At 55.3% G+C, this 13923-nt stretch overlaps 2 protein-coding genes across 23 annotated transcripts in view; one reads left to right on the top strand and one right to left on the bottom strand.

Moving 5' to 3' along the window:
• Positions 1-269: 269 nt before the first annotated feature.
• SIRT6 (sirtuin 6) lies at positions 270-7384 on the bottom strand. 11 transcript variants are annotated; one of them, XM_033854687.2, is made up of 8 exons: positions 7244-7384; positions 5623-5750; positions 4093-4275; positions 3749-3808; positions 1765-1860; positions 1607-1687; positions 846-969; positions 270-758 (listed from the first exon to the last, which is right to left on the bottom strand). In XM_033854687.2, exons 1-8 carry the CDS (start codon positions 7307-7309, stop codon positions 417-419), a joined length of 1080 nt encoding a protein of 359 aa, XP_033710578.1. In that variant the 5' UTR covers positions 7310-7384; the 3' UTR covers positions 270-416. The 11 variants fall into 11 exon arrangements, with proteins under 11 accessions (XP_033710578.1, XP_033710574.1, XP_033710575.1 ...); XM_033854684.2 differs by lacking the exons at positions 5623-5750; positions 7244-7384 and adding exons at positions 1300-1472; positions 4475-4937 and having other exon boundaries at positions 586-758; XM_073803439.1 differs by lacking the exons at positions 5623-5750; positions 7244-7384 and adding exons at positions 1300-1370; positions 4475-4937 and having other exon boundaries at positions 586-758.
• The window catches only part of ANKRD24 (ankyrin repeat domain 24), a 27791-nt gene continuing 19639 nt past the window's right edge, over positions 5772-13923 (top strand). For 4 of the 12 annotated variants that reach the window (XM_073803427.1, XM_073803429.1, XM_073803430.1 and 1 more), the window contains exons 1-3: positions 7485-8193; positions 8374-8587; positions 10632-10703. In XM_073803427.1, the coding sequence (XP_073659528.1) occupies positions 8087-8193; positions 8374-8587; positions 10632-10703 (393 nt within the window). In that variant the 5' untranslated portion in view covers positions 7485-8086. Of the gene's footprint in view, positions 6549-7470; positions 8194-8373; positions 8588-10631; positions 10704-13923 lie in introns of those variants that run through there. The other 8 variants (XM_073803432.1, XM_073803424.1, XM_033854663.2 and 5 more) reach the window with 6 other exon arrangements.

Raw genomic sequence — 13923 nt, 5'->3', positions numbered from 1 at the left:
CCTGCCTCCCTTCCCTCCTGGAGGGACTGTGAAGGCTGTCTGGGGGTAGGCAGGGGTTGGGGAGTGTGAGGGCCCAAGGGTCAGAGGAAACCACAGAGGGCCTGGCCACACCTCCCAGGAACATCCTGAGTCAGAGGCTGGAGCCTGGGGGTGGAGCAGGTACAGGGGGTGGGGGGGGTGTCAGCTCCAAGGTCAGAGTCCAGGGGGGCTGCTCCTTCCCAGGCCCCCTCCAGAGGCCCCAAGCTAAAGGGAGGTGCAATGGAGGGCAAGTCTGCCCCAGGGCCTGGAGCCCAGCTCTCAGCGCCCTGAGGTCTTCCCACAAGGACAGAGAGGAGTAACAAAGTGAGACCAGTAAGAAAAAAAAAAAAAGAATCCATGGTTTCTACAAACAGCCCCGCCCTCCCCAGGCCCCCTGGTCAGCTGGGAACCACCTCGGTCTTCACTCTTTTGGGGGGCCTGTGGGGAGCAGGACTGTCCAGCCGCTCCCTTTTGGGGCTGGCGGGCCCGGAGCCGTCATGCTGGGCGCCGGGCTCAGCTGCGGGCTCCTGCTTGGGGCTGGCGGGCGCTGGGCTGTGGAGCTGGGCAGGGGCCTCCTCCTTGGGCTCCAGCTTGGGGGTGGGTGGGCGGGGCAGGGGTGGCAGCGCCCTCTCCAGCACGCGGGGGCCGTCCCAGGCCGGGATCTCCAGGCCCAGATGCTTCATGAGACGGGTCATGACTTCATCTACATAGCCGTGGATACGCAGGTCTGCGTGACGGTCCTGTGGGGGGCGGGGACCAGTCAGGCGGAGGGAGAAGGCTTGGGGGGGCCTGGGGGTCAGGGGTCAGGGGTGGGCTCCAGCACGTACGTGCTTGGTGGGCTGAAGGTTGACGATGACCAGCCGGCCTCCGTGGCGTTTGGTGGCGAGGGGCAGGTTCCCGCTGGGCCGGATTTGCAGGGAGGTGCCCAGCGTGATGGACAGGTCCGCGTTCCTGGGGCCAGGAGGCGGGATTAGCCTGAGCCCCTCGGCAAGGGTCTCTGTAGCCCTCCTCCTGCCTCACGAGGCTGGGGGCGGGACGTCTCCAACACACACACCACCCCACCCTTGCTCAAATGCCATGGCTTCACTGCTCTGCTGACACGCCGGGGCCAGCCCTGGGAGGCCAGCTCACACAGCGCCCATCTCTGCCTGGGGGCCGGCTTGCCCCAGCTTCCAAGCTGCCCTGAATCCTGCCCGCCGCTTCCCTTCTGCCGGAGCCACCCCACCCGGTCGGCAGAAGTGGAGCTGCTGATGTCCCCACTTGGACCCCTGGGTTCCAGACCTGGCTCAGTCACTTCCTGGCTGGGCAGTGTGGACGGAGGTGTCAGCTTGCTCCAGCCTCGGTTTCCTCGTCTGTAAAATGGGCCCCGAGCAGCACCCACCCTGGGCTGTGGTAAGGATGGTGTGTGAGGCCTCTGGCCGGGGCCGGGGGTATGAGGGCTCAGTACACAGGAGCTGCCGTTGTTACGGGGGAAGCGAAGCCCAGAGAGGGTGTGAGCCACCTCTTTCCTGATGTCCCCGGGGTTGCAGCTGGCTGTGTTTCTGCCCCTCCCCTACCCACCCCACCCTGGGCTCGGTGGGGGTCAGACCTGCTGGCCTCATCGGCCAGAGTGAGGTCCCGGTCAGGCAGGGAGTCTTCCCAGTCCAGGATAGTGTCTCTCAGCTCCCCCCTGTACGGAGAGCGGGGAAGTCAGCAGGGACACTGGCCGCCTCCCCTGGGGTCCCGGGCGTGGGGAGGGCCGCTTACCTGCAGGCCCGCAGCCCCCTTGACTTGGCCACGGTGCAGAGCCGGCCGGTGGCCTTCAGGCCCATGCTGCCCACGACGGTGTCCCGGACGTACTGCCTGTGTCGGGAGAGGAAGGGGTCAGCTTCCTGCCCACTCCCAGGTGCCTACCCTGCGGCCCCACCTGGGTGGCTCTTGCTTTTTGCAGGCAGCTGTTCTCCCAGGAAAGCGGGGGCCACATGACCAGAATCTAAGCATGAGGGGACATCCGGCAAACCCAGCACGGCGGGGGCAGAGGGGGCCTCCCACAAAACAGCTGGCCTGGCTGCTTCAAAAGGTCCACAGCTCGGAAAACAGAGAAAGGTCGGGAAGTGCTCCAGGTAAAGGAGACTGAAGAGATGGGACAGTGGCATGCAGAGTGCCGCCCTGGGTTGGACCCAGCACCAGGGGAAAAACAGCAACAATGGGAGGGAGCGCTGGGAACACAGATTGGGGAGAATAGTCGTGTCTGTGGTTTTTACATTTCCTGACTTTAGAAACTGCACCGCGGCTGTGGAAGAGAATACCGTGGCTTGTGGGAGATAAATGTCTAAAGGGTTTAAGGGGCAAAGGATAAGGAAATCTGCCCCTTGAACAGTAGAGCAAATCCAAACACAGAGAGAAGAGGAGAAACAAATTGTGGCGAAATGGTAACATTGATGAATCTAGGTCAGGGTCAGCAAACCACAGCCCTGAGGATCAAATCCGGCCCTCTGCTTCCCATTTTTGTAAATAAAGTTTTATTGGCACACGGCCATGCCCCTTCCTTTAAGTGCTGTCTATAGCAGCTTTCACGCTACAGAGCTCATAGTCACAACAGAGACAGTCTGGCCCACAAAGCTGAAGATATTTACCATATGGCCCTGTACAGGAAAAAGTTGGGGATCCCCGGTCTAGGTCAAGTATGAGTTCACTGTATGGTTCTTGTGAGTTTTCCACCAGATTGAAGTTTTTCAAAATAAATTTAGAGAGAAAAAAATTTGTTTTTACAGTTGGGGCCCCATCTGTGCTCTGGTCTTAAGAGATTCCACCCACAGGGGAGCCACACGCACCCGCCACGCCTGAGTTACTCACACCCATAAGGCTGCTTGCCCAGCAGAGGGAGACACGCCCAGAGCCCTCCTGTTCCAGGAAGGCTCAGCCTTTCCAGAGCCGGAAGAATGCCCCGTCACACCCTGTTATGGGCTGAGTGGCGGCTCCCAAGTATTTTGGAATAAGACCTTATTTGGAAGTAGGGCTGTTGCAGATGTACTGGCTGGGTTCAGATGAGGTCACATTTGTGTAGGGTGGCCCCTAACCCACGTGACTGATGTCCTTATAAGAAGAGGGGACACAGGGACTTCCCTGGTGGTCCAGTGGGTAAGACTCTGCGCTCCCGATGCAGGGGGCCCGGGTTCGATCCCTGGTCGGGGAACTAAATCCCGCATGCTGCAACTAAGAGCTTGCATGTGGCAACTAAAAAGATCCCGCGTGCCACAACGAAGATCCCGCCTGCTACAACTAAAGCCATAAGTGAATATTAAAAAAAAAAAAAAAAAAAAAGAGGAGGGGACACAGACACACAGGGACACTGAAACGTTGATAAAAGATTCAGAGGTCGGAGTGATAAGTCTACAGCCAAGGGTGGTCGGAAACCACGAGGAGCCGGAAGAGGCAGGAAGGATCCTCCCCGACAGGGTTCAGGCAGAGCACGGCCCTGCCAACACCTTGATTGTGGACTTCGAGCTTTCAGACCCATAAGACTATCAGTTTCCGTTGTTTTAAGTTACTCAGGTTGTGGCAGTTTGTAACAGCAGCTGCAGGAAATGAATACACCTCCCGGGAGGAAGATACGCCCCCAAGTCCCACCCTGGGAGGGTCACACCCTCGTCTCTGGAAACATCAGGTTCAACTCACAAGGCCCTTCTGCAGAGCCCGACCTGGGTCATCCACACCTTGGGCCCCCGCCCCTACCCTCCGTGGCACTCACATCTTACACTTGACACATTCTTCTACAAACATGTTTCCGTGAAGCTCTGCCAGCTTGTCCCTGTGGGAGGAGAAGGAAGAGGCTTAGTGGAGGGGATCCAGAGGCCTCAGGGCTGGAATCCACCCCCCAGGACCAGGAAGAGGGGATCTCGATTCTCCAGACGTGCCCGCCTAGCAGACACTGACACTGGCAGCTGAGCACCAAGCACCTCTCCTGGCTGAATCGCCACAGTGGCCTTGAGAGGGAGGGGCTGCCATCAACACCCGTTTTCCAGATGAGGAAACTGAGGCTCGGAGAGAGGGGCAGCCTGCCCAAGGCTGAGCGCGGCTGGACGCGGGGTGCACCTGGGGAAGCCAGAGCGCACGTGCAGCCCGTCCACGTTCTGGCTGACCAGGAAGCGCAGGAGGCCCACGCGCTCCAGCTGCACCAGTGCCATGTGAGTCTTCGTGGGCCGCGCGTTCTCGAAGGTGGTGTCGAACTTGGGGGCCAGGCCCTGCTCCTCCATCGTCCAGACGCCATGGGGGCCCCTGAGGTGGCAGGCGGGAGAGACAGAGAGAGCTTAGGGATCAGGAAGACGGGACGGAAAAGGAGACAGAGAAACGGAGGCAGAGAAAGAGAGTCAGAGACAGACGAAGTGACACAGTCAAAGGAGGGGGTGGGGGAGGAAGGAGGGAGAACGTAGTACACAAGGGCAGAAATTAACTATTCAATCCCACCAACACTTACCGCTGCTGCACCGAGCCTGGCCCTGCGCTGGGTGATGCTGGGGCCCTAGGGGACCCAGGCCCTACCCTCAAGGAGTCCTCCATCTTGTGGGGAGAGACATAGGTGGACACAAACTCTCCAGCTCTGTAGGGCTGGGGCAGAGGGAGGAACCTGAGGCTGGGCTGGCCCAGTAGAAGCGGTAAGGGCTCTTTGTGGAACTGTGGGAAGGCTTCCTGGAGTAGGCTGAGCTGTCTCTTGAACAGACAGGAAAGGGCCGGGCAGCTCAGACAGAAGAGGTAAACAAAGGCCAGGGGGCTGGCAACAGCCTGTGAGTGGTCTGGGGATTGCAGGGGCTGCAGGGGCTGAGGTTGGAGAGCTGATCCAGGGCTAGGTTGGGGACAGCTTTGATTTCCAGCCTGAAGTGCTGAGAACTCTCCTGTGTGGCAATGGGGAGCCATGGCAGGTTATGGAAGGGGGGTGAGATTCACACCTTAAAATTCTAACATTCCTCCAGGAACGAGGAATCTGCTCTTCCGCTGTAAGAGTCTGCTCCGTGGGCCTGAGAGGCCTTAGAAAGAGAGCACAATTGTGATAGGCCTGCCCTACGGGGTAGGCTTGCAAACTCAGCACCTACAGGGGCCACTTGGAGGCCACCAGTTAGAGACCCCTGCTTTTCATCAATGAAACTCTTGTCTAACACAGGCTGCCTAACGTTAGACATTATCTGGCCTCACACCCTCACTTGAAGATGAGGAAACTGAGGTCCAGGTGGTTAAGCCACTTGTCCCACCAGAGGTCTGACAGAAAAATATTTGTAAGTGAGTATGGAGCTAATTGTCCTTGATATCAATTCTCCCCTTTTTCTCTGGTAATAATAGAACCCCACTACTTAGCCTTGCAGTGAGCCTAGACGAAAGACTACATTTCCCAGCATCACTTGCAACTAGGTGTAGTCAGGTGACCAAGTTCTGGCCGTTGGAATGGAATGTTGGGTGTGATATAAAGGGACATTCTCCAAAGGAAGGGTCTTTCCCATCCCCAACACCCCAGGGAACTGACAGATCACCCCAGACTCAGCGGGAGGGAAGGCGGCAGGAGGGGTTCCGGTGGCCAGACATCTGTGAGCTCACAGGGAAGCCCTGCCTTGACTTCCCTCCATGCGCACGGACCTGAAGTCGGGGATGCCTGAGGCTGTGCTGATGCCCGCGCCCGTGTGGAACACCACGTTGGAGGACTGCCAGACCAGCTGTGCCAGCTCCCATACCTTCCGCTCCAACTCCTCAGGGGGGTCAAAGACCTGTTGGGTGGGAGAGAGTGGAAGGGAGCGAAACAGGAGGGAAGGGGGCAGGGCACAACCTTTAAAAGAATGACACAGGGCTTCCCTGGTGGCGCAGTGGTTAAGAATCCGCCTGCCAATGCAGGGGACATGGGTTCGAGCCCTGGGCCGGCAAGATCCCACATGCCGCGGAGCAACTAAGCCCGCGTGCCACAACTGCTGAGCCTGCGCTCTAGAGCCGGTGAGCCACAACTACTGAACCCGTGTGCCACAACTACTGAAGCCCGCACGCCTAGAGCCCGTGCTCCGCAACAGGGGAAGCCACCGCAATGAGAAGCCCTCGCACCACAACGAAGAGTGGCTCCCGCTCGCCGCAACTAGAGAAAGCCCGCGCGCAGCAACGAAGACCCAACGCAGCCAAAAATAAATAAATAAATAAAATAAATCTATTAAAAAAAAAAAAAGAATGACACAGCCGTAGGACATAACAAAAACTGGTCAAAGGTCCAAGATGGCGGAAGATTCGACTTCCAGTATACCTGGAGCCTCATTATACACTCATTGTAATACCTCAGCATATACTAAATGTATTAACATCCACAGGTGCCAGGACAGTTCAAAGGCTAACCATAAATGGCCAAAAAGTGGGCGGTGGCCCAATTCCTGGAAATCCCCACCCCTTCCCCGAAATAGTTGGAATAATTCTCCCACTCACTAGCCTATGAAATTACCCAGCCCATACAAACAAACCACGCCATATTTCGAGGCCTCTCACCTTCCGATGTGGCCCCAGGGCGGAGAAAGTGTCTGGTGCACACGGTAGGTGCTTAATAAATGTTTGTGGAATAAAATGGAAACCAGGCAGGAGAGGAGTGGGGCTTCACACCACCTGGGAGCTCACTAATGCCTGACTCGGAAGGGACGCACTAGCCTTTGTGGGGTGAGGGCAATCTTCTCCCCCGTTTACAGAAGAGGAGAGGAGACCCAAAAGGAAGTTACCCCGCCAAGGTCTCAGTGTATGGTGGGGACTTCCTCTCAGCGTGGCTGGAGGGGTCTTTCTGACTTACATCCTCCAGGTTCCTCCCCAGCTCAAAACCCTTCCTCATCACCCTCAGGATGGTGTCAGCTCCCCAGCTTGGCACTTGAGGCCCATCTTGGCCTGGTTTTGGTAACCTCTCTGGTCTAATCTGTTCTCCAAGTTTGTTTATTCCCACCCCCGCGCCTTTGCCCCGGTGGTGCCCTCCGCCTGGAACTACAGCCCCTGGTGCCCCATCAGAACTTCAGGACTTCCCGACCTGGGTCCTAGCCTCAGTCCCAGCCTGACCGATCCGGAGCTGGGCGTGGTCGCGTCCCCAGGCGCGCTGGGGCGTCACTTCCCGCCCCCTCCTCACTGGGAAGTCCCTCCCATTGTCTAGCTTCAGTGTCTCCTGATACTCCCAGAATGCCCGCTGCCAGCCGGCCCCGCCCAGCCCACGGCCCTGACGACGGCCGTCGGGACACCCGGCCGCGCTCACCTCGGGGAGACCGCACTTGCCCTTGTCCGCGTACGGCGACAGCCCCGCCGCATAATTCACCGACATCCTCCAGGCCCCAACGGGAACAATAAAGTTTCCCTTGTTGCGGCCGCTTCCGCCGGAAACGGGGTGGGACGAGGAAGAAGGAGGCGTCGCCTTCTCATCCTCTGTACCCGGCCTCTTCTACCCAAGGCGCATGCGGCTCGCGCTAACGCCTCAGTCGCCATATTAATTGCTGGCAAAGAGCGGCCAGTTTCCTACTGTGCTGGGGATGTGGATGGTGGCGAGAATAGGGCTGTCCAGTGACCCGGGCTGGAAACTAGGGGACTGCCCACGTGAGAGTTCTCTAGTCACCTCTAAAATGAGGGGCGCAAGCGATCGGTTCCCTCTTTCCCCTTTTTACAAATGAGTAAACTGATGCGCCCCTTCCCTGCACCCCATCCCTCACAGGACAGGGCCTGAGAGAAGGGACCCAGGACTTATGCTTCGAGTCCAAGGTTTTTTCCCCTGCACATTTCATAAGTTTCTAAATTTACAAATGCAGGGTACCTGTGCATGTGTGCGGGGGCCTCAGGGGGTGGCAATTTGGGGCCTCACTAGGGAGGGTTACGGACGCCACTCTTAAGTTATCTGAACGTTATCCAGGTGGATGATTATCACTCAGCAGGACAGGTCCTGACTTCACCAAGAGGCTGGAGAAACTGCTCACAATCACCGGGGCTGGAGGCCTTGAGGACTCATTTAAGAAACGTATCGAGCACCTACTGTTTACTGGGGAGACGCTGGAGAACACAGGCAGCACCCTGTGACCGGGCAATGGTGACTTAGTGTGAGTGGGTTGTAATGAGGGCACTGGGCAATGAAGGAGCTCAGAGGAGGCACCTGACCCAGCCTGGGGGCAAGCAGGAAGGCTTCCTGGAGGAGGGGATGTTGCAGCAAAGATCTGAACAGTGAGTACGATTGAGATGGGGAGAATCAGCCAGTTGGGGGTGACAGGAGGTACAGAAAGAGGGCTCCTGGCATAGGGACCGCAAGTACAAAGGCTGAGAAGAGAGGAAAAGGGTGGCTCATTCCAGAAACTGAAATCCGTCCAGCCGTGGTCGGGAAGAACATCGGTGTCTTCCCACCAGAGCCCCTTGGCCAACAGACAGCCCTGCTGCCAGCCTGTCTCCTCCCTCTGCTCATCCCCGGCCCCCTGGGGCAGCTGCCCGCTCAGAGCTGATCAGGTGTCAGAGCTGTGAGCTGGGAGCTGCTGGTGCGAGCTGGTGGCCCAGCTGGGAGCAGGTAACCAGAGCTGGCAGTGGACACAGTGGCCTGGTGCTGGAGTCACTGGAGCTGCAGGAGGTAGGAGGGGAAGGAGTTAAGGGAGGCCTGGGATGGAGGCTCCCCTTAGGGCCTCAGGCTCCTTGCCCCTGATCCCTGGCATGTGGGAGAAAGGAAAGGCTGGTGTGTGTCCCAGCTATGCTGAGGCACGCTGACACCCACACACACACTCATTCATGCGTGCACCTCCCACTTCCCAGCCTTTGCGCTGTCTAGGGTACGTACCCTCTTTTTCTGCTGCTGCAGCTCAATATCCTGCCCAGCCATCAGGCCCTGTTCATATATCATCACCTCTTCCAGGAAGCGGTCCCTAGATGAGGGTACTTCCCCCTCCCCCAAGCCTGCGGATTCCCTCCTGCCCAGGCAACCTGCGGACTTCTCTCTTGGGTGTCAGTTACACCCTGCTCTGGGTGTGATTGAGCCCGTTAGACAGGAGTAAAGAAAAAGGGTGGGTGGAGTGAGTGGTGAGTGAATGGGTACATTGATTGAATGGGGTAAATTGAAGGGGTGAATGAAAGGATGGGCAGTAGATGGATGGGAGGGTGGATGAACAAGTGGATGGATGGGTGGGTGCGTTTTGGATGGATGTGTGGTAAGTAGATGGGTCAGTGGGTGGTGGATGAAGGATGGTTGGGTGGGTAGATGGTAGGTGGGTGTTGGCTGTATGGGTGGGTGCATAGGTGGATGGGTGGGTGGATAGTTGAGGTAGATAGGTGGTTGGATGAGTGGTTGGGTGGGTGGATGGGCAGGTGGATAGGATGGTGGGTGGGTGGTGGATGAAGGATGGTTGAAGGGTGCGTGGAGAGCCATGAGAAGATGAGCTGGTGGATGGGTGGGTGGGTAGTGGCCAGTGGGTGATTGGATGGGTGAGTGGATGGTGGGTGGATGGATCAGTGGATGGTGGGTGGATGGGCAGGTGGATGGTGGGTGGATGGTGGATAGAGCACTGTTGAAGGGTACGTGGAGAACCATGAGAACATAAGTTGGGCGGATGGTGGGCAGTGGGTGGATGTAGAAGCGCTTGGGTGGGAGGATGGATGCACAGGTGAGTGGATGGGTGGAAAGATGATTTGGAGAATTCATGGGCAGGTGAGCAGGTAAAAGGACAGGTGAAGGATATGTCTTAACAGAAATCCCACTCAGACATAGGAAGGAATTCCTAGCCAGACACCTGGCAGAATGCCCCCTTGAGATCCCTGCCTGACCTCTATACCTGCACATGCACGAAACACAAAACAGGCTAAGCTGGACAGACATGCATGCACACACATACCTTGTGCTCACACGTGCACACACATGCATGCAGCCATCACCCCGGACCTCTGCCCACCTTGGGTGACTTGCCTCCGTGCTCTCACTCACACAGGAGCCAGGCTGGTGTAAGGGGACTTAGCTGCAAGGATTTTCTCTCTGACTTTCCAAGAAACATGCCTCTGTGCTAAGACACCTCGGCTCTGGGCCTGGGCCCCCAGGAGCCCCTAACTATTCAAGAAAACAGAACCAGTCCAGACACTTCCAGCCTCTGGAGCCAGGGGTGGGGCAGAGGAAGAGCTGGGGGAACCCAATTTGAGGAGTTAGAGTTCTGCCTACTAGTAAGAGGCAAAGCTGATCAGAACACCATGGGATTTTGGAACTGGGCTGTGAAGGATGAATAGGAGTTCACCAGAGGGGGAAAAAAAAAAAAGGCATCCTAGATAGAAGTAACTGCACAGATAAAAGCTTGAAACCAGAAAAAGCCTGATCTGCTTGGGCAACAGGGAATACTGGTGGAATACATTTATTGAGCACCTATGTTTGCCAGGCTGTATGCTAGGAACCTCACAGGAAACTGGCCACGAGTTGGGTAAGAGGGGATTATTTCCTGCATTTTATGGAAGAGAGATGTAAAACACAGGGCAAGTGACCTGCTGAAGGACACACAGCATTTAGAAGATAGGATAGGTTCATGTCCTGCTCTAGGGGCTGGGATGGCCAGCGGGGAGGAAGTGGTACTTTTGAGGAGTGGGAGGCGGACGACTCTCCTGCCCGCCAGGATTGATGTCCCTTACCCCCTGGCCTTCTGTAGGTGGCCTGGGGAGAGGAGAAACACCTGACACTGGCCATGAAGACCCTGCGGGCACGATTTAAGAAGACAGAGGTGAGACTGAGGCCACTGAGATGCCTGATGTCCCCCAACTTCAGGCTCCTGTCCCCCAGGACCTGGCTGAAGATGCACTGGGCCCCTGGACTGCTGTCCTCTGTCTGTCATCAGATTCTTTTGGCAGTATGACCAAGCCCCTCCCTGTTCAAAACTCTTTCATGGTTGCCCACCATCCACAGGTTCAAGTTTACCCTTTTAGCCTCTGGCCACCTCCCCTCCCTTTCCTCTCTACTGCCCCCTGCTGCCCTGATCTCCACATTACTTCCTGTTAAAGCTTTTCAGCCACCATGCCTTTGTCCAGGCTGTTCACTCCACCTGCAATTCTCTTCCCTGTACTACTGTGCATCAGATCCTCCCCATCGCTCGCAATTTGTCTCCAAGAACATTTCTTCCGGAAAATCTCTATTCCCAGCTACAGTGACCACTTGCTTTTCTGGGGCCTCACTTTCTCGGGGACCCTGATTTCTTGCTTTTGAGTATTTATTCAGCAAATATTTGTATTGGGTGCTGTTCTAGGCACAAAGGACACAGCAGTGAACAGGGCAGACCGAAATCCCTGCCCTTGTGGAGCTGACAGCTGTGTTGGGGCGATGGATGCTAAACAAGATAAATAAGTGAAAAGGCATATTTTGTACCAGGGAGACAAAGAAAGGGAATTTAAAGCATCCTGAGCAGGGGAGATGGTTGCAGTTTTAAAGCAGGTTGTCCAGAAAGGCCTCACCAAGAAGCTGATATTAGAGTATAGATCAGAAGGGAAAGGAGGAGGAAACCATGTGTATATTTGCAGGAACTGCGTTCCAGGCAGAGGGAACAGCCAGTGCAAAGGCCCTGAGGTGGGCTCTAGCTGGCTTCTCTTGCAGCTATATTTTGGGCTGTGAACTTCCAGAGACTGCACTCTGTCCTCATTCATTACCCACTCCCTCCCGGCCCCGCTAGTCCCTGCCAGTGTGCAGGCTGGTCCAGGGCACAGAGTGACAGAAGCTAAGAGAGCATTCACATGTAGAGTCTGGCAGCCAGCCTTCCTGAGCACTGGCCTCTGTCAGGCTAGACCTCCCAATTACAGCACAAAGAAACCAGGGTCCAGAGAGGTTAACTTACCTCTCCTGGTCACAGAGTAAAGTGGCAACAGGGAGATTCAAACCCACACGTGTCTGACTTTAGAGCCCTTGGCCTTTCTCCCATGACAGGACCTTCCCATCCGGAAGGCCCAAGGCAATCAGGGAGGCTACCTGGAGGAGGTGGTGCTGGAGCAGAGCATGGAAGGATGGGGAAGATTTAGTTAGACAAGTGAAGGCACACAGGGAGGGGGATGGGGACCAGTGTGAGCAAAGGTCTGGAGGCTGGGCAGAGCCTGGTTGATACAGGGACATAATGGGATGATGAAGAGGTTCTTTTGGCTGGAGCAGAGAATGTGAGGGGGAGCTGAGGCCCGAGAGGGCCCAGCCCGAGGAGTCCTTGAATGTCAAAAACGGGGCAGAGGAACAGCCTGGTTTTATTTTTTAATTAAAAAAATTTTTTTGGCCTTGCTGCGCAGCATGCAGGATCTTAGTTCCCCAGCCAGGGATCGAACCTGTGGCCGCTGCTGTGGAAGAGCAGAGTCTTAACCACAGGACCGCCAGGGAAGTCCCAAGCCTGGTTTTAAAGTCAGATGGCTCTGGGTTCGAATCCTTCCTCTGCCCCTGACTAGCTTGGTGACTTTGTGTATATCTCCACCATCCTCTGGCCTTCCAAAGTTTTCCCAACTGATTTTTATTTTATTTTATTTTATTTTTATTTATTTATTTTGGCTGTGCTGCGCGGCTTGTGGGATCTTAGTTCCCTGACCAGGGATCAAACCAGTGCCCCCTGCAGTGGAAGCTCAGAGTCCTAACCACTGGACCACCAGGGAATTCCCCCCTCAAAATGATTTTTAAATGTATTTTTATTATTTGTCAATTTTAACATTCCTTTCATTTTGTTTATTTTAACGTTTAAAATTTAAATTCAATGCCGTTGAACTCATTTTTATTTCATCCCATTTTTGTTTTTATTTATTTGTTTTCAAACACTACAAGGAGATTTCCATGTGCTTTGCCAGATGTCAGCTCCTTTAACCCTCATAACAATCATATGGGGTAGGAGCTTTTATCTCCACTTTATAAATGAGTAAACGATGCCCAAAGAGGTTAAGGAACTTCCCCAACATCACACAGCTAGGAAGTGAATTCCTGCCTTCTCCCTGGGCTGTGTTACTAGGAACACCTGTGTTACTAGGGCTGTGTTATTGGGCCTTGGTTGCGGGGAAACTTGCATTGATTGAAGTGAGAAGGAAGGAGAGGGAGAGGGAGAGGGAGAGAGAATGAAAGAGAGAGAGAGAGAGAGGGCACCAGAGCAAGGAATAAATTGTTTGTTAAGCCCTACAAAATGTGGCGTGGGGTTAGCTTCATTCACTGCGAACCGATCCTAAAATTTTCATCCCGTTTGAAATCGATTCCTAGTTAGTGTTCACATTTCCTGCTAAAGATTCTGGAGAAGCTGTAGCCAGTGGTAAACCAAACCACGGGATTGTTGAATTTCAAAAGCAGAGTCCTATTGAAATCCAATCCTTCAAAACGTTTGTGCCGCTAAAAAAAACAAAAACAAAAAAAACACCTAGGGGCTTCCCTGGTGGCGCAGTGGTTGAGAATCTGCCTGCTAATTCAGGGGACACGGGTTCAAGCCCTGGTCTGGGAGGATCCCACATGCCGCAGAGCAACTAGGCCCGTGAGCCACAACTACTGAGCCTGCGTGTCTGGAGCTTGTGCTCTGCAACAAGAGAGGCCGCGACAGTGAGAAGCTCTCACACTGCGATGAAGAGTGGCCCCTGCTCGCCGCAACTAGAGAAAGCCCTCGCACAGAAACTAAGACCCAACACAGCCAAAAATAAATAAATTAATTAATTGATTAAAGTACCCTTAATTTAAAGAAAACAAAAAACAAAAAAACACCTAATTTGGGACATGGGTGTGTTTTGATAGGTGCCTGGCACAGTGTCAAGATGAGGGCAGGAATAGAAGGGTGTTAAAACCTCAGCCCGGGTGTGAGGGTCTCTGGGTGTGTCAGGGAGGGCGGGGGCAGCGAGCAGAGCCCGCCTGGGCTGGAGCGGGCACAGCAGATGGGAGGCCTGGGGGAGGAAGGAGAGGAGAAGCTGGTCCTCCACTCCCCCCCCAAAACCGCCCCCCACCCCCGTCAGTCCCTC

Source organism: Tursiops truncatus, chromosome 3, assembly GCF_011762595.2.
Source record: "Tursiops truncatus isolate mTurTru1 chromosome 3, mTurTru1.mat.Y, whole genome shotgun sequence".
Classification (NCBI taxonomy): Eukaryota; Metazoa; Chordata; class Mammalia; order Artiodactyla; family Delphinidae; genus Tursiops; species Tursiops truncatus.
The sequence above is the reverse complement of the archived record's forward strand: the minus strand, read 5'-3'. Positions and strand labels throughout refer to the sequence as shown.